This window comes from Mixophyes fleayi, chromosome 8 (genome assembly GCF_038048845.1).
Source record: "Mixophyes fleayi isolate aMixFle1 chromosome 8, aMixFle1.hap1, whole genome shotgun sequence".
NCBI lineage: Eukaryota > Metazoa > Chordata > Amphibia > Anura > Limnodynastidae > Mixophyes > Mixophyes fleayi.
In genome coordinates, this window is record NC_134409.1 from 457,501 (window position 1) to 481,914 (window position 24,414).

Sequence of the window (24,414 nt, forward strand, 5' to 3'; positions counted from 1 at the left end):
TGTCTTATATAAGATGTAAGTATGGACCTATGTCTTATATAAGATGTAAATATGGACCTATGTCTTGTATAAGATGTAAGTATGGACCTATGTCCTGTATAAGATGTAAGTATGGACCTATGTCCTGTATAAGATGTAAGTATGGACCTATGTCTTATATAAGATGTAAATATGGACCTATGTCCTGTATAAGATGTAAGTATGGACCTATGTCCTGTATAAGATGTAAGTATGGACCTATGTCCTGTATAAGATGTAAGTATGGACCTATGTCTTGTATAAGATGTAAGTATGGACCTATGTCTTGTATAAGATGTAAGTATGGACCTATGTCTTGTATAAGATGTAAGTATGGACCTATGTCTTATATAAGATGTAAGTATGGACCTATGTCTTTCCATAGATGGATTCCTCTGTATGGAGTCCTGTTTGTTTCTTACTATATATATATATATATATATATATACATTCTTCTATAGCTCCATATAGTGGCAGCAGTATCTGCCCAAGAATAGTGTCTGCACAATGATGTACACTGTGGGGCGTCAGCGGTTGCTGCAAAATCTTCTTTAAACCGATCCCGCTTTAATAGCGATTAAGTGACAGCGTTGCCTATTTATTAACATGTTTGTATATAGCGCCAGCATACTCATAACTGGGAACAAACACAGTAATACAACAACAGACAGACAAAGCGGTAAGAGGGCGCTGCTTGCAAGCTCTCAATCTATAGAAGAATAGGTGGCACAAATTACACATATTGTAACAATCTGTATGATTCGGTCCCACAACTGCAGCAGCTGAGGCTGAAACATCGCTCTGTCTGTTTAATACTTTTGTTACATCATCTTCTTACATCTATCTTATAGGAATAACTCGTTCACAGCTGACGACATATAAAATAGCACTGAGAGGCGGGTGTGGCAGTGAATGAGTTATTCTGTTCCCCTGTGTAAATCGCTCTCAGTTTCCAGTTGGTTGGGCAGCCAAGTTTCCCATGTAAATGACAGTAATACATATCTAATCATGTCCTACAGCCCTGCCACCCCCTGTGCAAACCTCATTAATGGATTATTAGACAATACAAGGAAGAGTGTGAGAGCGCGGCAGCCTAAGAAGATTATTTCCCGGCACGCTGAGTGCGAGCATTGTTTACTCATTAGAAGCGCTTTATACCTTAACCCTACACGCCATAAGAATAATGTTATTAGGCGCTCGCAACATTTATCGCCAATAGCAAATAGTTATCTGGAACCTAAATTGCTTATTATTTTCCTGCTCTGTAAATCTCCCTGTAAAAAATTCCTCAACTCAGAAAGAAGAAACAAACTATAATATGTAACTTTGCATGGTCCATTATTCTGTCAAATATTGTGTCAGTTGGTTGGATGGATGGAGGGTCGGATTGAGGGACGGATGGAGGGACGGATGGAGAGCTGGAGGGATGGAGGGATGGAAGGACAGAAGGACGGATGGAGGGATAGACAGATGGAGGGATGTAGAGATGGATGCACAGGTGGAGGGATGGAGAGACGGATGGAGGGAAGGACAGATGGACAGATGGATGGATGGAGGGATGTAGAGACGAATGGACAGACTGAGGGATGGCCGAATGGAGGGATGGATGGATGGATGGAGGGATGGATGGATGGAAATATGGATGAATGGAGAGACGATTGGACAAATGGAGGGATCGATGGTTGGAGGGACAGGTGGATGGACGGTTGGAAAGATGGATGGATGGAGAGACGGATGGATGGAGGGACAGGTGGATGGACGGATGGAGAGATGGATGGAGGAATGGACAGATAAATAGTTGGAGGGATGGACTGATGGAGGGAGGGATTGATGGATGGAGGGATGGACGGACGGATGAATGGAAAGATGGACAGATGAATGGATGGAGAGACGGATGGACAAATGGAGGGATTGATGGATGAGGGACAGGTGGATGGACGGACGAAGAGATGAATAGAGGGATGGATTGACAGATGGATGGATGGTTGGAAAGACGGATGGATGGATGGATGGAGAGACAGATGGATTGATAGATGGAGGGATGGACGAATAAGGGATGAATGAACGGATACATAGATGGATGGGAGGATGGACAGATGACGGTTGGATGGATGAATAGATGGATACAAGACAGATTGTTCTGTAGAGGAAAGATACTGCAAATATGAGAGAGATAAAACGATGGAGAGGAGCAGGTATGTAACTAGACATTTGTGAGCACCATACCATTTTGATAAGGTTCCTATGTAATGATGGCACACAGCGTGCCACTGTAGGAGGTTTAACCATTGCCAACTGATGTTAAACAAAACACATTTGCACAGGATAGGGCCTGGATATCTGCCCATGGTGGGGTGTGGCTATCTGCCCATGATGGGGCGTGGCTATCTTCACATGAGCATTGTCAGGGGAAGCGGGCCCTCTCCAGATGCGGGCCCCTTAGTCAGCGTTGTGGTGACATCACAACTGCTGCACTCCCCCTGATGGTTGTCCTAAGATATATATTATACATTATACTCAGCGATTAGCTGCAAAATGAAATATATAATGTGCACATTGTGGTGACGATGATATAACTGACCATGCGTGTTCCTCAGCATGAAAGGGAGAGCCTGGCATGTGCCCCATGGTACAGAAGGGTATACGTTTATTAATATAGAGAAAATATAAATATTTAATGTTCATGGCAAGGTAAATAATGTGGTTATCAGACCCAGTTGTCTGTAATACGCCCATAAACCTTCATATACCGCCTGCCTAATAACCCCCATATAACCAGTATGCTAATATACCCACCAGATAGCCCATATAACCTCACATGCCCACATATAACCTCACATGTCCATATAACCTCACATGCCCACATATAACCTCACATGTCCACATATAACCTCACATGTCCACATATAACCTCACATGCCCACATATAACCTCACATGTCCACATATAACCTCACAAGTCCACATATAACCTCACATGTCCACATATAACCTCACAAGTCCACATATAACCTCACATGTCCACATATAACCTCACAAGTCCACATATAACCTCACATGCCCACATATAACCTCACATGTCCACATAGAACCTCACATGCCCACATAGAACCTCACATGCCCACATATAACCTCACATGTTCACATATAACCTCACATGTCCACATATAACCTCACATGCCCACATATAACCTCACATGCCCACATAGAACCTCACATGCCCACATATAACCTCACATGCCCACATATAACCTCACATGCCCACATAGAACCTCACATGCCCACATATAACCTCACATGCACACATAGAACCTCACATGTCCGCATACAGCCAGTGTGCCTGTGTAGTATTATATAATAGTAGTATATGGCACACATGAGGCTGTATGATATTGTATACAGTCAGTCATATTAACTTTGCATCCCACTCAGTAAAATAAATAACATCTATCATATAATTCCCTGTTGTTTAAATGACTTATCTCCAGCTCAGGTGTAACAGGACTAACAACTCTCACCTGGCAGCAGGAACCAGAGAGCCGAATACAGCACCAAACACAGAACATTCATCAGCACAAGGAGAGAAGACATAAGATCCGCTCAATGATTTCCAGTCTTTAATGTTTAATACTAAGGAAAACATTAAATGTAAAGTTACAATGTGACAGCTAGATAGATAGATATGAGATAGATAGATAGATAGATAGATAGATATGAGATAGATAGATAAATAGATAGATATGAGATAGATAGATAAATAGATAGATAGATAAATAGATAGATAGATAGACATGAGATAGATATTAGACAGATAGATATGAGATAGATAGATAAATAGATAGATATGAGATAGATAGATAAATAGATAGATAGATAAATAGATAGATAGATAGACATGAGATAGATATTAGACAGATAGATATGAGATAGATAGATAAATAGATAGATAGATAGATAGACATGAGATAGATATTAGACAGATAGATATGAGATAGATAGATAAATAGATAGATAGATAGATAGATAGATAGATAGATAGATAGACATGAGATAGATATTAGACAGATAGATATGAGATAGATAGATAAATAGATAGATAGATAGATAAATAGATAGATAGATAGATACATAGATAGATAGATAAATAGATAGATAGATAGATACATAGATAGATAGATAAATAGATAGATAGATAGATAGATATGAGACAACCACTCAAAATAAGTATAAAGTTACTTTTTGAAAAAGTGTCTATAAATTGAACGCTAAATTACACAAAATCATGACAGCAAATGTTGTGTTTTAAATTACCTTTTATGACTAAAGCCAATAAAGTTTTGATGTTCATTCACTTACTCCTCTTTGGCCCCGTCCACCATTTTTCTCTATATGGTTCCAGAGATTTGTTTAATCTCCCCTGAGTTCACTACAATGATATCGGCCACTTGCTCTTATGTTAGTAATTGATTCACTGTTGAGAGCTATTTGCAGACATGTATTAGTGACTTAAAGAGCTTTTAATTCAGGCGAGGAGGGTGATGAAATGACACAATATTTTGCAGTTGTTCCCCTGCCACCTAACAAATGAAGTGATTAAACTCTCTCAAAACGCATCAGTCACGCTGCATTAGCTGAGAGAAAGCTAATTATCCCAATTAGGAGCCTGATTTATAATTAATGGCATGGCCCAAGTGGTAATTGGATGTTAATGGATAACAGTTTTTTTTGTGTCTGGAAATCATCTCTGGGTTTCCCAGAGGCCGATCTGCCCCCTGTTCTCAGCACAAATAAATGAGAATAAACTCTTATTAGGCCACTGAATTGAAACCATTTGATTCACAGCTCTGAGGAGTTTATAACAGTTTTGGTGAGGAAATTGGGAGCAGCTGCTAAGACCACACAGTCCTGGGATCCCAAACATCTGATTCCCGCAGCTTCATTCAGAGTCACAGCTGACACGGACAGGCAGCAAACTAGAGCAGGACTGAGTATACACTGGCAGTAACAACTACAGGTTACATGTATCTTGTGTGATCTCTGCATTCAGAAACTGGACTGACAAAGAACATCACCATAACTCTCATCATTTCACTATAGTTCCCATTATCTCACTATAACTTCCATCATATAACTACCACCCCATTCATTTCACTATAATTCCCATCATCATCAATTTATATAGCGCCACTAATTCCGCAGCGCTGTACAGAGAACTCACTCACATCAGTCCCTGCCCCATTGGAGCTTACAGTCTAAATTCCCTAACACACACACACCGGCAATTTGTTAGCAGCCAATTAACCTACTAATATGTTTTTGGAGTGTGGGAGGAAACCGGAGCACCCGGAGGAAACCCACGCAAACACGGGGAGAACATACAAACTCCTCACAGATAAGGCCATGGTCGGGAATTAAACTCATGACCCCCAGTGCTGTGAGGCAGAAGTGCTAACCACTGAGCCACCGTCATGTCACTATAACTCCCATTGTCTCATTATAACTTCCAGCATTTCAAGTGGTTTAAGATGGTTGCTTAATATTAGTGAGACCAGAGGCACTGTAGTGAAGTCAGGAAATTAATATGTTAAAGAGCAGCTTCAAGGTGATGTTTATAAAGTGGGTCAGTATATTATACACTTATTTTCAGGTGGTAACAACACAAACAGGACACTTTATAAAAATAGGACTGAGCTAAATCCCGGCCTTTGTCCTCATTGAGACATAATAAGTTTAATGTGAAGAACACGATTAGGTTTCATAATGTTTTCTTATCCGTCCTATTGTGCTGAGTTATTCTGTGTGTGGTCCGACCAGGAGAGGTGAATGTGATACAATAACACAACATTCATTCTAGGGAGTTGTGTTACCTCGTATTAATTCCCTCTATATAAGGACCACAGACACAGGGATAATCTCTACATATTGCTCTCTGGGCCGGTCATGATGTGACATTAACGGTCATTTGTGAACGTGTTAAATTTCAGGACCGCAGAGCAAATTAAGTTTTGTGGAGCAGAATCAGTTTCTGCACGATGTGCAAGGAATTAGCATGTTACCATGGTGATATATGTGGGAGGGGTTATGTCCTGATGGGAGGAGCTGAGCAGATTGGTTGCATTGATAATGACGTGGGCGTTTTATTCCCTTTTCCATATGTGAGATTAATATGAGGGTACGAGACCACCTACATATATGACGGATTGCGCCAGCCATAACCCCTTTACGCAGGCTCCGCCCCTGATACGGTGCGAGCACCTGAAAGGGATTTTCCGCATGGGCAATTTTCATACAAATAAATGAAGCTCACATGACATGACAATCGTGTATCATGTGGTGTCATCAGACATGTAGGGCACACGCTGAGCTGTAACTTAAGATTTAGCACCTGGGGTGAGAAAAAAATGCACCAGCCCCCCAGCCTTCAATTGTAACCAAAGGAACCTAAAATATTGTAAACTGCGCCCTCCCTTCAGCGCTGCGCCCTGGGTTAGGCACAGCCCTAGTTGCGGCCCTGGGGAGTCACTCTACGGCACAGCCCTAGTTACTGCCCTGGGCAGTCGCTCTACGGCACAGCCCTAGTTACGGCCCTGGGCAGTCGCTCTACGGCACAGCCCTAGTTACGGCCCTGGGCAGTCGCTCTACGGCACAGGCCTAGTTACGGCCCTGGGCAGTCGCTCTACGGCACAGCCCTAGTTACGGCCCTGGGCAGTCGCTCTACGGCACAGCCCTAGTTACGGCCCTGGGTTAGGCACAGCCCTAGTTACGGCCCTGGGCAGTCGCTCTACGGCACAGCCCTAGTTACGGCCCTGGGGAGTCGCTCTACGGCACAGCCCTAGTTACTGCCCTGGGCAGTCGCTCTACGGCACAGCCCTAGTTACAGCCCTGGGGAGTCGCTCTACGGCACAGCCCTAGTTACGGCCCTGGGCAGTCGCTCTACGGCACAGCCCTAGTTACGGCCCTGGGGAGTCACTCTACGGCACAGCCCTAGTTACGGCCCTGGGGAGTCGCTCTACGGCACAGCCCTAGTTACTGCCCTGGGCAGTCGCTCTACGGCACAGCCCTAGTTACGGCCCTGGGGAGTCGCTCTACGGCACAGCCCTAGTTACGGCCCTGGGGAGTCGCTCTACGGCACAGCCCTAGTTACTGCCCTGGGCAGTCGCTCTACGGCACAGCCCTAGTTACGGCCCTGGGGAGTCGCTCTACGGCACAGCCCTAGTTACGGCCCTGGGGAGTCGCTCCACGGCACAGCCCTAGTTACGGCCCTGGGGAGTCGCTCTACGGCACAGCCCTAGTTACGGCCCTGGGCAGTCGCTCTACGGCACAGCCCTAGTTACGGCCCTGGGGAGTCGCTCCACGGCACAGCCCTAGTTACGGCCCTGGGCAGTCACTCTACGGCACAGCCCTAGTTACGGCCCTGGGGAGTCGCTCTACGGCACAGCCCTAGTTACGGCCCTGGGCAGTCGCTCTACGGCACAGCCCTAGTTATGGCCCTGGGGAGTCGCTCTACGGCACAGCCCTAGTTACGGCCCTGGGCAGTCGCTCTACGGCACAGCCCTAGTTACGGCCCTGGGGAGTCGCTCCACGGCACAACCCTAGTTACGGCCCTGGGCAGTCACTCTACGGCACAGCCCTAGTTACGGCCCTGGGGAGTCGCTCCACGGCACAGCCCTAGTTACGGCCCTGGGCAGTCAGTCTACGGCACAGCCCTAGTTACGGCCCTGGGGAGTCGCTCTACGGCACAGCCCTAGTTACGGCACTGGGCAGTCGCTCTACGGCACAGCCCTAGTTACGGCCCTGGGGAGTCGCTCTACGGCACAGCCCTAGTTACGGCCCTGGGCAGTCACTCTACGGCACAGCCCTAGTTACGGCCCTGGGGAGTCGCTCTACGGCACAGCCCTAGTTACGGCCCTGGGCAGTCGCTCTACGGCACAGCCCTAGTTACGGCCCTGGGCAGTCGCTCTACGGCACAGCCCTAGTTACGGCCCTGGGCAGTCGCTCTACGGCACAGCCCTAGTTACGGCCCTGGACACACGTATCTACTTTCCAGGTGTGAATTCCACTGTCCACCATAAACTGATCCATTCAGATGTGCTGGTTGCAGTTTATCAGCTGATACAATGAAACTCATTTTACAAATGATAATTCTGGTCATGTCAGCTGGTGAAGAAGCCATGCGTTAAATTGGCAGGTGATTTACAAGTCACGGGGCCGGGGCCACATACCGTATGTCTGTTAGAGAAGTGAGGAGCAGATTAATGTGGCACTGTGACGGGTGTAACCAGCGTACATTACAGCTGCGGTGAGGTACAAGTATGAGGTCCCCGCCACCTAGAATCAGGGATAATGTCACTGTGCTTGACGTACTGTAGCCGTATAAATGGAGGCGACACATTGTACAGACGTGTACGGGCTCAGGTGACCCGATAGAAAAGACGCACATTTAACAAGTGCTCACAACAATGAATCTGTCTAAACTTCCAGCCAAACATCTCCCAGTTTAATCTCCCTTGGCAGAGACGGATCTGTGAATTAAGCAGCACAATTTAACTCATTGCTTAAGAAGAAATTAAATCTGATGAAATAAGCAATATTAAATTACTTGTACAGATGTGCAATTTCCACTGGTCACTGTTTTATTATGTACACAGAAAAACATGTTTATTTCAATAGTGAGATCACCGTCTCACCAGGGCGTCAACCGACTTTCCTTCTCAATTGAAAGTCCAACTTCAGGCCCACACCGTAAAAGCGCTGTCTGATGCGGTGCAACTATATTTGGCACAAATATATAGGTTCTTGCTGGAAGTACACAGTATTTGCACAATAAAATGTCGTCAATCTGTCGGGGGAGGTTCATGTTCTGTTGGGTGAAGCTGAGCAAATCAGCCGCATCGATATGTACGGGGAGGAAATACTCCCTCACACTTTCATTCTAAACAGAGCTACAGAAGACAGGCAGGGAGAGTGAATAGTGAATACATCTCCATAAATCTCTTCTGTAATCTGTCGGTGAGGAGGAAAGAGGAAGGTATGTGTTCATCTCTGTATATAATACCAGACTGGCTAAACCGGTTTGTTGGTGAAAGTTCCTGGAATTAATCTTGTTATAAGTCAATTACTCATGCAGTAATTCATGCGAATAGAGCAACTGTAATCTCCTGCGGAGACCGAAATGAAAACAGCAAAATCTTTACATGTTTGATATAAACTTAAAACTGGACAAGCTGCTCTGTGGCCATAAAGACGTCCTGAGATGTTATCCAACCCGTCTGTCCTCTGTTCATTCAAAACAGCATTTAAATGTCTGATTTATCCTTCATTTAGATAAAGATATTACAATTAACTGAGGAATTATGAGATGACTTGTTATATCTCAATAATTTACAGCAGGGTATGTAATGCTTGATACAGTAACACATGCTAACGAATATTCAATGGACAACACCTCCGACCGCTGGTTATATGTATAGAGCATTGTTTATGCAGATATCATTCTCAGGTGTTTATACAGAGATTGATGACACTTGTGTATTGTGGAGCTAATAGTAAAATACATATTGTACGATCATAAAGACAACAGGGAGGAGGTGTCTGTATATATCGGACTGTTTAAGTTAAATTAATTTCAGTTTTCAGTGTTGGGCGGATTTCCTAGTGATCATTACCTTGTTCCTTCCGGCTACAGAAATATACACAGATACAAAGACAATCTATAATACACAGGCAATGAATCAGATTATCTCCTGTCTAATGAAATATCCACAGTGAGTGGATCTGACGGCTTGATAGAGAGACACAGAGACTGTGACTTAGCGTTTGTCCTGTCAGAAGCTGTAATATATACACAGTAACTGCAATGTGAAGACTGAGGTCTATTTATTATACAGACACAACAGAAGAAAGAAATGTTTAGAGCAGCCGGAACGCACATTGAACCATTTCTGTCCCAGGTCCGGCTGAATGAATGTTCTACAGAAAGCTTCTCACGTTGGCTTCTCTCTCCTTTGTATAAATGAGCAAAATTTCTGACAATTTTAGAAAAATAAAAATAGTAAGAAATTTTCATGAGACATAATTTGACGTTTCATTAATTTCTAAGACACTATTAATTCTAGAAGTTCCGCCGTAGACATTAAGCTCCATAAATCCGGGCTCTCCCGGTATAGCTAATAATTATAATGTTACGTAATACTGTCCGTTACCACATCCCCAATACCACAAAATTCAGTTACTCACAACTTTCTTTCTCTGTAGAAAGGGTATCAAACACCTCATCTAACCGAAGATTATTAAGGTGAAAGTTTCACCCAACTTGTCGGGTTCATCGTACATCTCGCTGTCAATCATTTCAGGAAAACAATGATAAAATTATAAAAATAAATGTTTTACATTTTTTACATGTTTTGAGCTGCTGTAATACAGATTATTTATGCAGAGTAAATCCGACATCTCGGGTAAATCAGATCTTAATATTAAACCATAAGATATAATGAGATTGTAGATGCTCCCAGTTATGTCTTTATTACATGATTCAGTCTCATATCGTTTTTCTCCTTGAAGAGTGAACTGAATATACCAATATACAATTGTTTATTAGATGTGGTTAATGTGCACAGATTTGTGTTTTATAGAGTTGCATATCTCCAAATGAAACCACACAGAACATATATAAAATTAAACCAGATAGTAAATACATGAAACTGTGGAAGAATGGCATTTAATAAACCATATATGAAACACACGTAAATTAAACCATAAAACAATTCTATAAAAGTTACATCCCATATGAATTATATTAAATTAAGCCATATATAAAATAAATTAAAATAAACTATATAGGAATTGCTTTAAATGAAATAATATATAAATCACATTAATTTAAGTTGTGTAGTAAATACATTAAATTAAACTATGCATGAATTGCTTTAAATGAAAGCATACAGCAAATGTGTTCAAATGAATCATATATTAAATTAAACCATGTAGAAAGAAAATTAAATTAGCAAATGTAAGAATGACATTTAGAAGATCATATAAGAATTAAATTGAACCATAAAAAAACGACATTAAATTAAGCTATATATAAATTAAAATATATAAATCCTTATAGCAAATACATTAAATGTCACCATATATTGTTTACATTAAATTGAACCATATAAGAATAAAATTTAAAACACCATAATGCAAATACATTAAGTTCAACCATATATGTATTACAATAAACCAAATATGAAATTATATTAAAATAAATTAACTACTAAGGAATAATATTAAATTAACGCATGTAAGAATAACATTTAAAAGACCATATAGAAAATATATAAATCAATTAAATTAAATTAAGCCACATATGAAATAAATTATACAAGTGTATGACAAACACATTAAATTCAACCATATATATGAATTACATTAAATTGAACAACATACAAATTAAATTAAACTATATAGAAATTACATTAAATTAAGCTTTATTTGAAGTCCATGAAATTAAATAATATAACATTGATATTAAATTAAACTATATACGAATGGCATTATGTTAAACCAAGAAAGTCATAACATTAAATCATAAAGCAAATACTTTTATATAATTAAGCAGATTACAAGTGTCAAATTGCTACAATTTCTATTTTAGTTTGATTGATTTATTGAGTCTGTTTTGTTCCCGTTCTCTACTATGGGGCCGGCGGTTTTAGGGTAGAACTATCTGGAAAAATATTTTAACAGCCTTTATTTACTATGATTGTAACCGCAAGATTTCAAGGTGACTTTATGTTAATGTTTAATATTAATACTTAATATTTAGCAAATTTGTGATAAACGAAACTCGTGATAAAACTATAATTTATAAATGTGGGACATTAATGTACATTCTGTTAACAATTGATATTTGCTGTTAGAATGTAAATTCCCGTTATCTGCTAATATCCGCGTTTATTGTGTCGCTCTCCAGGAATTCCCAGCCATGCAGCATTATGGAGTGAACGGATATTCTCTGCATGCAATGAACTCTCTCAGCGCCATGTACAACCTGCATCAACAGGCTGCGCAGCAAGCACAACACGCCCCAGACTATCGACCCTCTGTGCACGCCCTCACCCTGGCAGAGAGACTGGCTGGTAAGAACAATGATTAGGAGTAACTGTTACCAGCTGTGATACTGCAGATACTTCAGATGTATATTTAGTTACATGAAAGATTCATTTTATGTCACTTCCCATAATTAAATTAGCCCTATTTTCTCTTCCAACGGCTGTACATTTCAAGACATCATTCTAGAAGCCCGATATGGCTCTCAACACCGCAAACAGAGAAGAAGCCGCACAGCATTCACGGCCCAGCAGCTGGAGGCGCTGGAGAAGACATTTCAGAAAACGCACTATCCCGATGTGGTGATGAGAGAGAGACTGGCGATGTGTACCAACCTGCCAGAGGCCAGAGTTCAGGTAAGTTCCTCCCCCTCAGGGATCACAGAGCACAATACAGGGATCATTGTGCAAGGAGGTCTATAGAATACCTTATAATAGGATGTTATTATTATATACACTCTAAAATAGTTACTTACACATTTTACTAACTGGCCCATTTCTACAACTGTGGGACAAGGAATTAGTCAAAAATCTGAATCTTGTTACATTGCAGGTATGGTTTAAGAACAGAAGAGCCAAGTTCCGCAAGAAGCAAAGGAGTCTCCAGAAGGAGCAGCTACAAAAACACAAAGACTCAGAGGTGAGCAATAGTGAGGGCAAGATTGACTCCACCCCCGCGGAGCCGGCACCTCCCAGCCATGACTCCAAGAAACTGCAGAGCGCTGTAGGTGAAGGCAGCATAGAGCTGAACTTAACACTCTCGGAACAATCTGCCAGTGAGTCCGCTGCAGAAGACCAGACCGATAAAGAGGAGGAGCCCAAAACGCCGCAAGAAGACACAAAAGTGGAGAAATCTTCACCTATAGACACAAAAGTTCAGAACTACAAAAGAGCAAGTCCCAAAACAGGTCAGTCTGAGTTGTGTACAGAAGAGGCTTAGCGACCTCGCTCACATCAAGTTTGTCTCCATATGGGTAATATATATATATATGTTTCCCTTAAATCATAGCAACACATAATGACATGGTTTAGTGTGTTGCTATTTCCAATCTCTTTACTTTTACGATCACAATTACATTAGAGATGAGCGAAATCTGCAAAAAATATTCACCTCATTATACATTTGGTTGTAAAATTGCGTCCAGTTCCCAGTCCTACGGCCACCGCAACACACAGCTGAATAAAGAGACAATCATCATCCCAGCTCTACTCATAGACTAGAAATAGCAAAATGCAAATTTGCAAATTCAGCGCTGAACGGCGAAGCACAAGTGAAACCGTAAGATTGTATTATGGAACGTCGCATCCCTGGAAATCCACCTGTTCCACCTGTTCCAGAGATATTTTGCCGGGATTTTGCTCATCTCTATATTGCATAATATAATATAATCCTTTCAGAGTGCAGCACATGGGGTAATAACGGAGACAGTTCCATATTCACTAACACGGAGCCGCTGATTTCCAGACAACACATTTATTGTTTGGTTTTATTGGTTTATTACTGACGCGCTGTTAAGACATTAGAGGGATGTTAATACAACTTATTTTCATTGCAGAATTCCCCATCAGCAGCACGATGACTCCATCCTCCAGCAACTGCCTGCCCCCAACTCACTCCTACTCCTCCTCGCCCCTCAGCCTGTTCCGCCTGCAGGAGCAGTTCCGCCAGCACATGGCGGCCACCAATAACTTGGTCCATTACTCCTCCTTTGACATGGGCAGCCCCCCGGCTGTGCCCTACCTGGGCATGAATGTTAGTATGGCACCCCTGAGTTCCCTGCACTGCCAGTCTTACTATCAGTCCTTGTCTCATGCCCAGCAGGTCTGGTCCTCTCCCATCCTGCAGACCTCCGGCGCTCTTCCAAGCTTAAACAGCAAAACCACCAGTATTGAGAACTTGCGGCTCAGGGCGAAGCAGCATGCTGCATCCCTGGGACTGGACACGTTACCTAACTGACTATAGGAGCTGTGATATTCATATGAACTCAGCACCAAGTAGAGTCATGGTATTCATCAGAATGTTCCCAAACTATAGATACTGCATAAAGCCTGTGTGCCAATGTGGTATTACCCTGCACTGGTTGTAATTAGACACAGAAACTGACTCCTCAACATTAGCATTGGGATGAGAAGTGCAGCCCCTGATATTATACTTTACCTGGATGCTCCGGACGCGTCCCTCATTCTGTCTGACTATATCCATCACCACTGTCTGCAACTAGTTGTCTCTCCAAACATGCTACATTTGTGTTTCGCCTTCTGTGTAACATAACACAGGATTCTAGTACGCCAGACATTTTCTACATTGATATTTATTGGGGACAGCTTGTAGTGTGCCAGTACTTTTATTGTGAAAATTGCACTAATTGCCACAACATACACTGATAAGTGCCGCGAAACAGCATGGAATCACGGGAAGATTGTCATAACGTGTAATGTGTAATTTAGTGATTTAGAAGTAACTGTTAGGTCACTCTCTCTCCCATGGATATGGCTATGAATCTGGGGTGACCGTTCTACAAGTAATACAATATTGGGGCGTATGTACAATGTAAGTGTGAATCCCTGAGGGCTGAATGTATGTAAGGTGCTGGGCCCTTGTCCTGTAGCGTTTCCTGATAAAGCTTTTCCTCCTTTGCTAAATATGTAACCAGCGACCTAGAAGTGAAAATGACGTTTGCTTGTTGTCCAGGACAGATGTACATGGAGTTTTGTGATGTAAACGCTTTTTTTGTAAATGAAATGATCCCACTTGTATATAGGTGAAATGGTTAGAAATGCCCTTCAAGTGTTAGGCAGCGGTGTCCTCGCATGCGGATCGGTCCCGGGTGGCTGATTGTGCTGTAATGTATCAGGCAGTAATGGCCCCAGGGCGGTGTGAAGGTGGCAGAGGTTACGCTGCTATAATGTGTTACTCAACCTCCGCAGCGCTCGCCTGCTCGTCAGCTACACTCATATTTCACCGTCAGATATTGAGGGCGAGCAGCAGATTTTTATGTAACTCAGAGCAGAATCTGCTACAACATGAGAACTGTGAGTTGTCCTTTTATACACGGTTGTACCAGCACCTACAGATGAATAAATGTCACTTCTGTGCGCAGTACATGTCGCGTGCATTTGGTACAGAAAAATAAAATAGTTATTTGCCAAAAATGGACATTGTGATTTCCATAGAACATGAGATCGCCTGGACCATCCTTTATCCACCCCCTATAACGCTCACATTTGTAATGGAAGAGTTAAAACTGAGACTCTTTATGAAAGATACATGGTACAGGGTCCCGCATAGTCACAAAATACAATAAAAGGGAAATATATGGATTGCACGTAGACACGTCTGCTCAATATTGGGTCTGGCTCAGGCGCAACGTCTACCAAATGTTCAGACCAATTCCTACCACAGTGAGTTGGTGGCCGTCCCCGTCCTCATTCCGATGGTTAATAAATATATTACTGGGAGGTTCAGGTACGTTGTACAGATATTGTTCCATTGCAGTTTTATTGTACGTCCTGTTTTATTTATAAATGATGTGATCTTATGTAACAAGTGGCTCTTGCTGTGTTGGGAAACAAGGAGTCAGCAGAGTCCTTCCTATGGACAACCGGAAATAAAGTATCAATGTTATAAAATACAATAAAAATAATTTGTGCTTCTTCAGATATTTCGTCAGTAACCACTTCAGTGCTGAAACTGTGAAACTGGACACTAAATTATTAGCCATTTTCAGATGAAAAGATCAGGTGTGGTCTCCCCACTGCTAAACTGAATAGTATTTTGGATTGTTTGACAACACATTGATATCATTATATAATAATAATATGACATCACTGACTGGGGTACATATTTAGTGGAGCCATCTAGAGGAGGCTGGAAGCACAACAACCACATAGCTGATAATAATATGACATCACTGACTGGGGAATATATTCAGTGGAGCCATCTAGAGGAGGCTGGAAGCACAACAACCACATAGCTGATTATAATATGACATCACTGACTGGGGAAAGTATTCAGTGGAGCCATCTAGAGGAGGCTGGAAGCACAACAACCACATAGCTGATAATAATATGACATCACTGACTGGGAAATATATTCAGTGGAGCCATCTAGAGGAGGCTGGAAGTACAACAACCACATAGCTGATAATAATATGACATCACTGACTGGGGAAAGTATTCAGTGGAGCCACCTAGAGGAGGCTGGAAGCACAACAACCTCATAGCTGATAATAATATGACATCACTGACTGGGGAAAGTATTCAGTGGAGCCACCTAGAGGAGGCTGGAAGCACAACAACCACATAGCTGATTATAATATGACATCACTGACTGGGGAATATATTCAGTGGAGCCATCTAGAGGAGGCTGGAAGCACAACAACCACATAGCTGATAATAATATGACATCACTGACTGGGGAAAGTATTCAGTGGAGCCACCTAAAGGAGGCTGGAAGCACAACAACCACATAGCTGATAATAATATGACATCACTGACTGGGGAAAGTATTCAGTGGAGCCACCTAGAGGAGGCTGGAAGCACAACAACCACATAGCTGATAATAATAGGAAAACACTGACTGGGGAATATATTTAGTGGAGCCACCTAGAGGAGGCTGGAAGCACAACAACCACATGGCTGATAATAATATGACATCACTGACTGGGGAATATATTTAGTGGAGCCACCTAGAGGAGGCTGGAAGCACAACAACATAGCTGATGATAATATGACATCACTGACTGGAGAACATATTCAGTGGAGCCATCTAGAGGAGACTGGAAGCACAACAACCACATGGCTGATAATAATATGACATCACTGACTGGGAAATATATTTAGTGGAGCCACCTAGAGGAGGCTGGAAGCACAACAACCACATAGCAATTTCTAGTTTGCTTCCCACATGCTTGCTGTCAAATTTGGTACAGAACTCGCTGGCAACTGCAAACCTCTGAATAGCCCTTGTTTTTTCTGCATTGAGAGCATTATTCGAGCTATGAATAGACTTAGTCCACCAGTCCCTTTATCCACAGGGTCATGTGACATAGACCCCACCCCCCTGTATGGTGTATGTTGGGGCAGGTTTAGTCAGGAAGAGATTTTCCATGGTTTGTTATTTTTCTACTAACTTGTTTTTAATAGAATATGGTTTACATTTTTAAAATTTTATAGCATTATTTACTATATATATGATTATAATTCCTTGCAGACACAAATACTCAGGCACTATGAGCCCATCTAGATAGTACAACTTTGTACCTTGGTGAAATCATGTTGTACTGCAAGGGGCAAATTTAATTTGTGGGCTAGATTTGCTTACCATGTGTTTGATGTGTGGTTTGTATATATACAGTGGTGGGTAAGAGGTATACTGGGGTCATACTGCCACTCTCCTACTGTCTTCATTGTACCACTGCCACATTCCAGTCACTTACATTACACATCTATCTATCTATCTATCTATCTATCTATCTATCTATCTATCTATCTATCTATCTATCTATATACAGTGGTGGAAGTGGGGGGTATATAGGGTATGTCTTACCGCCACTTCTCCTACTGCCTTCATTGTAACACTATCACATTCCAGTTGTTTAAATTATATATAGGCCTTCTTGCCACACCTCTCCTGCATAGGGACAGGTGAAGTTCAGGGGAATCTGCAGCTTAAGGCTGCAGACCAGGTAACATGGATATAGCATTGCACTTGGGTTATGTTATGTACAGGTCTGAGACATGTGACAAATTAAATGTAAAAGTGTGATTTTTAGCTGCATGCTTTGAAGTGTTTTATTTCCACAACTAACAGCAGAGCTTACAGGGGTGTCTGTACTGAACAGAAGTTGCAGAGCACCTGAGGAGACTTCCTTTATAGGCAAAGTGAGAGTGTCGCTTGTCAGTCACCAGAACACTGTGGGAGGAGTCACAACAATAAAAGACTGTATTATGCATATGTGCATTGCATCTGATGCCAGTTAGTGGCCGGCTGGTAGTGAGGGAAACTGCTGTTTAGCCAGACGTAGGGTTGTGGGAGAATTGTGATGTTTGCACTGGAAATGTCTGCTGTAACCATCGCTGAAACTGTTTAAGCCATCCTGACAACTGCCAATAAACAGTGAAATGGTTCAGCCAAGCTGTGTGAGACTCCAGTGAATGCCGTGCTTTATCACAATACATATTGTGTGACAGGATCATTTGGCTTATGAGTCACTTTTACCTTTGCAATCTGACTGGGCCGACTGCAATTGTAGACTTAACCTCATGTGTCAAACTCCCATTGTCCCATAGATTGTAAGCTTGCGAGCAGCCTTCTCACCTCTTTGTCTGTTTTACCCAGTTTCTTTATTAGTTTACTATGTTTGTCCCCAATTGTAAAGCGCTACAGAATATGTTGGCGCTATATAAATAAATGATGATGATGATATATAGAGATAAGGAAGTCGTGGGTATATGGGGGTATGTCATACCCTCACTTCTAAAACTTCTAACACTATCACATTCCAGTCACTTACATTATATATATGTGTATATATATATATATATATATATATATATATACACACACAGCGGCGGAAGTGTACCGTGTTTTCCATGTTGTTATACTGGGAGCCCCCTCATCCATGATCCTGTTATCTATGTTGCTGATGGATGACTCTGTGTTATGGGCCTGTCATTCAAACATCCGTTAATGAAAATGAGTCTGCATAGAATGGAAAGCACTCTCCAGTTTGAGACAGATACCCCCCCTCTCCCTTCCCCGGGGGAGCAACCATTTATTAAACCATCTATGTCCTATTTCACCTCTGCTTGAACCTGGTAGAGGCCACTGTCTGTTATCCAACCCTGGCCTGAGGACAAGGCAGTGACACTGGGAGAGGACCGATCGGGATCTGTCTCTAATCCACGTTACCTGAACATCAATGCCGGATGATATCGCTTATTTTCAGCCAATTATTTCTTTACACTTAGTTTGTGGGCTCTTTGACAGACAACGTAGATTTCAAACTCATTTCCAAGGGACAAATGTTGGAGTCTGGATGGAATTTTAGTCTTGTTACGGATAATCAGATTGAGGTAAATAAAGTAGATTCCTGATTTCTTTCTCCACATGACTCAAAAACTGTAACATTTCTATAAGTATTTATAATATGTTACGTATGCAGGAAAATACATCACAACTGTGATATACTGTACATGGATATACAGTATACGCACACAGACACCCACATAGACACACATATCATACACACACCAATATCCTCAGACACACACACACCCCATTCCTAACGCCCTGTCCTCAGGACAATCATACGGGTGAGTGTAGGAGCTGGTTGTCATCAGAGGTATCGCTTGAGGTTTATACTTTGACTTGATACAGACTGCATGGGGGGGGTTCATGTATTTTGTCCGTCTGAGGACATCCACACGCCCCACACACTGACACCTAGCCCTGGAGTTTACAGTCCTGGTCAACCACTGTGTATCGTTTCAACAACTTTTATTTCTCTTTACAGCTGTTATACGGTTCTTTATGTAGAACTTCACAGCTGTCCAGTTATGATCTTTCAGTGCTGATGGATCAGCCATGAAGCATGCGATGCAGTCACGCTTTGTGTCTGGATAAACCTGATCATGTGCTTCTCCACAGCTGGGACCTCCTCTCTGTCCCAAGTTTTTCTCCTCACTTGTTTACGGCCAGAAAGAAAGTAGAGCAGTCCATTACAAATCTGTGAAAAACAGAGAAGGCAAAGTGCTTTTGTGTAACAAAACTTTGTGCTGCACCAACCTGTGGAAGCCAAGGCTGGGCACTGATTCCATGGAGCCAGGTGCCTCCACCGCCTCCCTTCTGATGTGGAAGTGTCGACCGAAGGCTTGACCGCTTGTCCCTCTATCACAGGGGATTGCTCATCATCCGACCTGTCACTCTATAGTTGGACCAGTTCTGAAAAGTAAAAGTCAAAACCATACTTTAGACACAAGATTTTCAAATTACCGTCTGGATCAATGTCCATCTCGTACAAATTCTTGCCTTTGATTTCAGCCAGTCTTCCCTCCCAAGGATCATTAACAGTTTGCTGATCTTGGCGAGTTAGAGGACACATTCTGGGAGGCGGTAATACTGCTGATGTACCCTGATGCCAAAGGAAGTCTGCCAGCTGATCCAATTCTGTGTCGCTTAGGTTGAGGAGCAATGTGCTTTCAAAGCTTCATGAAAGACAGTGTTTGGACCCACACTCTCAGGCAAACAGTCGTATGTAATCGGAGCCTCTAAAGTCTAACAGGGCAGCAGGTCTAGCAAACATGTAGACATTTTGGGTAGCCACTCTACATTCTTCACGCTTCTCTGCAGGAAGTTCCATTGCACCTTGCATGGCTGGTATCAGAAGGATGAGAACTTTTCTCCCTCATTTTCCCCAGATTTCCATCCATGTGAAGTGCTGGCAGAGCTTCCTCTCAACCTCGGAAAGCATTAGGGCAACATCTTACATCCCTTCATGTGTCGCCAGAGGTAACTTCTGGCAAACAAGCCTTGGCCAGTTGCACAGTGCATGAAGCCTTCAGGAACCATTTCCATGTCTGGTAGTTGTATGTGACCAGACTCCGCGTCCTGTTCTGATTTCCTCAGAGATGCCTCTATTCCGAAAATATGTCAATTGTGCGCAACTTTCTTTCAAGTGCTTGGAAAATGTCATGGCCTGAGCTACTTCAATGTCATTATGCTCCATATACCCCACATGTATAGGAATACACACACACACACACACAGACACACACACACACACACACACACACACACAGACACACACACAGACACACACACTTCAATACCCCTAGACACACACACAAATACATACAATACACTCAGACACAAACACATACCCCATAAAGACTCACACACACAACCACAGATAGACACACACACACACACACACACACATACACACACACACACACACACACAGACACACACACAGACACACACACTTCAATACCCCTAGACACACACACAAATACATACAATACACTCAGACACAAACACATACCCCATAAAGACTCACACACACAACCACAGATAGACACATACACACACACACACACACACACACACACACACACACACACACACACACACATACACACACACACACACACACACGGATACACTCAGACGAGCACTCCTACCCCACAAAGACTCATATATAGATACATACTACACATCCCACAAAGACATACAGTACATATCACACAGGCACACACGGATACACTCAGACACACATAGGAGTAACAGCATATACACACACGGAAGCAGGGCAGGGTTGGCCCAGTGACCCAGCCTAAGGCAGATGCCCCCTGCCCGACCAGTCCCTGCACAGAAGTAACAACGCTGTACAGACACAGGCAAAGCTCAGAAGCTCTGTGGCTGCCACTGTACATCACTGTGCAGGGCCATTATATTACTGTGTGTGTGTGTGTGTGTGTGTGTGTGTGTGTGTGTGTGCGCAGCGCTGTCACCCCCGTGTGTGTGTGTATCTGTCTGTTTGTGTGTCTGTGTGTATCTGTATGTGTGTATCTTTGTGTGTATCTGTGTAACATTGTTACTCCCCTGTGTGTGTCTAGAGGTTTGTGTCAGGACAATATGTCTTTAATAGAAAACCGATGTACTTGCAGTGGTCGTACGTGCAGTATATAGTATAAGGGTTCAATTTACTTTCTTATATTTTATATTTTTGCCAAAATATTTTTCATCAAAGAAGTCACAGAACAGTAAACAAAGAACCTCTTAAACGCTTATAATAAATGTATCTTTTCAGTTTCTATCTTGCACAGAGTATCGGAGGAATAACTTGAGGAACTCTGCATTTCTCCAACACTGAGGACACCACTAAGGACAGAGCAGTTCTTCCCATTGAGGGTTCAGCAATCATGGTTAAAGGATTAACATTCTGAGTGTTTAGTCCGACAACAAAGGGCGAGATGTCCTCAGAGAGGCCGCTGATTAAGGGGCTGAAAAGATGATCTTTGCTGGGTGTGAAAGGTCACTTCAGCGAGTCTGTTAGAAGATTAAGCAAAGTATAAATAGCAAATCTGTTAATCCATAGGGTGATACATACATTCCATTAACCCTTCTACCGGCAGAAACATTGTTATATGATTGTTATATCAGTCATCTGAAACTGGTAATAACCCTTTTACATCTCAGAATGACAATAACAGAGGATTGATTTATGTAAATAAAACATTTTCCCAAATTGAATTATTTATATATATTTATTTAAATATAATTATGCTTTTATGGACAGTGGACTCGGGGCCCGCAGTGGCCTTGCACATACATGAACCGCAGGCCAGGTCACGCGTGGGCGGAAGCATCCAAGAGAGTCTGTCGAAGTCTCAGCTGATCTGGCGACGTGGTCTTGTCACATTGCGATGATAAGTAGATAGAGACTCTGTCATCACCGCATAATACTGATCACCTGGAGGGATATCCTCCCAAATTATGCAAAATTAAAGTAATCTATCTTTATTGCAAACAAAACTTAAAATATAATGGGCGGTTACCTTGTTTTCAAAAGTTGAAAGTTCTTTTTTTTTAAATTAGGAAAAAGGTATTACCCTTAAAACCCTTAAAACATTATCTCTGTGTCAAATTTGATTCTGCTTGTCATTATATTCCGAAAAATTTGGAAAAATCTTCATTATGTATATGAAATATATATATTTTTTACAATTTTCTGCAATAAAACCCTTAGCCACAATTTTGAGATAATCACTCGAAGACGTTACAAGTTATCACATTTTATTCCATATTAGGAACATTCTGCAAACTTGGCCTCATGGAAGGCTGAGAGTTGGAGAATACTGGGATTTACTAGGATGCTGTTAGTGTCTATACAACCTTAATGCTATTATTAGATTTTATTTTAAACTCCAACATATTACATTGCGCTGTACATTGGGGGATCATAGTACAAATAAATGACAAATTATGACATGAAATGGAAGGTAAGGATGGTCAAATGAGCTTACAATCTATGATGTGTGGGGAACACATGATAAATAAGGTTTTGGAATAACAATGTAGCTGGTGGTGGGGAAAGTGGGCGTGGCTACTGTAAGGCAGCAGCATTATCAGCTGCCAATCGTAAAGCCGCCATGGCCATGGGTATTGGGGAAGGTCGTTATTTCTCATATGCAGCGGTAGTACTGTCCTTCCATCACTGGTGCCATGTCTGTACGGTCAGTGGCGCACGCAGGGGGGGTTTCTGAGTCTCCAGAAACCCCCCCCCCGCGCTAACTAAGTGGCCGCTATAGCTGCACTGTCCTATACAGCAGCCACGGCGCTGTCAAAGACGCGTCCTCGGCGGTGCTGTAGTGTATACAGAACCGCCGCGGACGCTTCTTAGACAGCGCCGCGGCTGCTGTATAGGACAGCGCTGAAGAAACGGAGTTGCTGCGCATGCGCAGCAGCTCTCGCGGGGGGTGTTTTTTTTTTGGGGTCGGGGGGAAACCCCCACCCCCCCCCTCCCGACAATCCTCCGTTCGCCCCTGACGGTGATAGCTGGCAAAACACTTTATTTAAATAAAACATTCTTTCCTTTTTTCAGAAATATTTACATTTTTTACTGTTTCTTTTACATTTTTTTATTTTGTTTATTTACCATTTTTATGGAAAGTGCAGCTGACGTTCCTCTGCGCAGTCTCACACACCGCCCTGGTGATGCGCTAAGTGCAGCTGACGTTCCTCTGCGCAGTCTCACACATCGCCCTAGTGATGCGCTAAGTGCAGCTGACGTTCCTCTGCGCAGTCTCACACACCGCCCTGGTGATGCGCTAAGTGCAGCTGACGTTCCTCTGCGCAGTCTCACACACCGCCCTAGTGATGCGCTAAGTGCAGCTGACGTTCCTCTGCGCAGTCTCACACATCGCCCTAGTGATGCGCTAAGTGCAGCTGACGTTCCTCTGCGCAGTCTCACACACCGCCCTGGTGATGCGCTAAGTGCAGCTGACGTTCCTCTGCGCAGTCTCACACACCGCCCTGGTGATGCGCTAAGTGCAGCTGACGTTCCTCTGCGCAGTCTCACACACCGCCCTGGTGATGCGCTAAGTGCAGCTGAGGTTCCTCTGCGCAGTCTCACACACCGCCCTAGTGATGCGCTAAGTGCAGCTGACGTTCCTCTGCGCAGTCTCACACACCGCCCTGGTGATGCGCTAAGTGCAGCTGAGGTTCCTCTGCGCAGTCTCACACACCGCCCTAGTGATGCGCTAAGTGCAGCTGACGTTCCTCTGCGCAGTCTCAC

General features: G+C 42.8%; 1 protein-coding gene across 1 annotated transcript in view; it reads left to right on the forward strand.

The window, feature by feature from the left end:
• DMBX1 (diencephalon/mesencephalon homeobox 1) overlaps positions 1–15,770 on the forward strand; it is a 19,641-nt gene extending 3,871 nt beyond the window's left edge. The window contains exons 2-5 of the mRNA XM_075181548.1: positions 11,977–12,142; positions 12,291–12,469; positions 12,666–13,020; positions 13,669–15,770. Of these exons, the coding sequence (XP_075037649.1) occupies positions 11,989–12,142; positions 12,291–12,469; positions 12,666–13,020; positions 13,669–14,069 (1,089 nt within the window). The 5' untranslated portion in view covers positions 11,977–11,988 and the 3' untranslated portion in view covers positions 14,070–15,770. The remainder of the gene's footprint in view (positions 1–11,976; positions 12,143–12,290; positions 12,470–12,665; positions 13,021–13,668) is intronic.
• Positions 15,771–24,414: the final 8,644 nt, after the last annotated feature.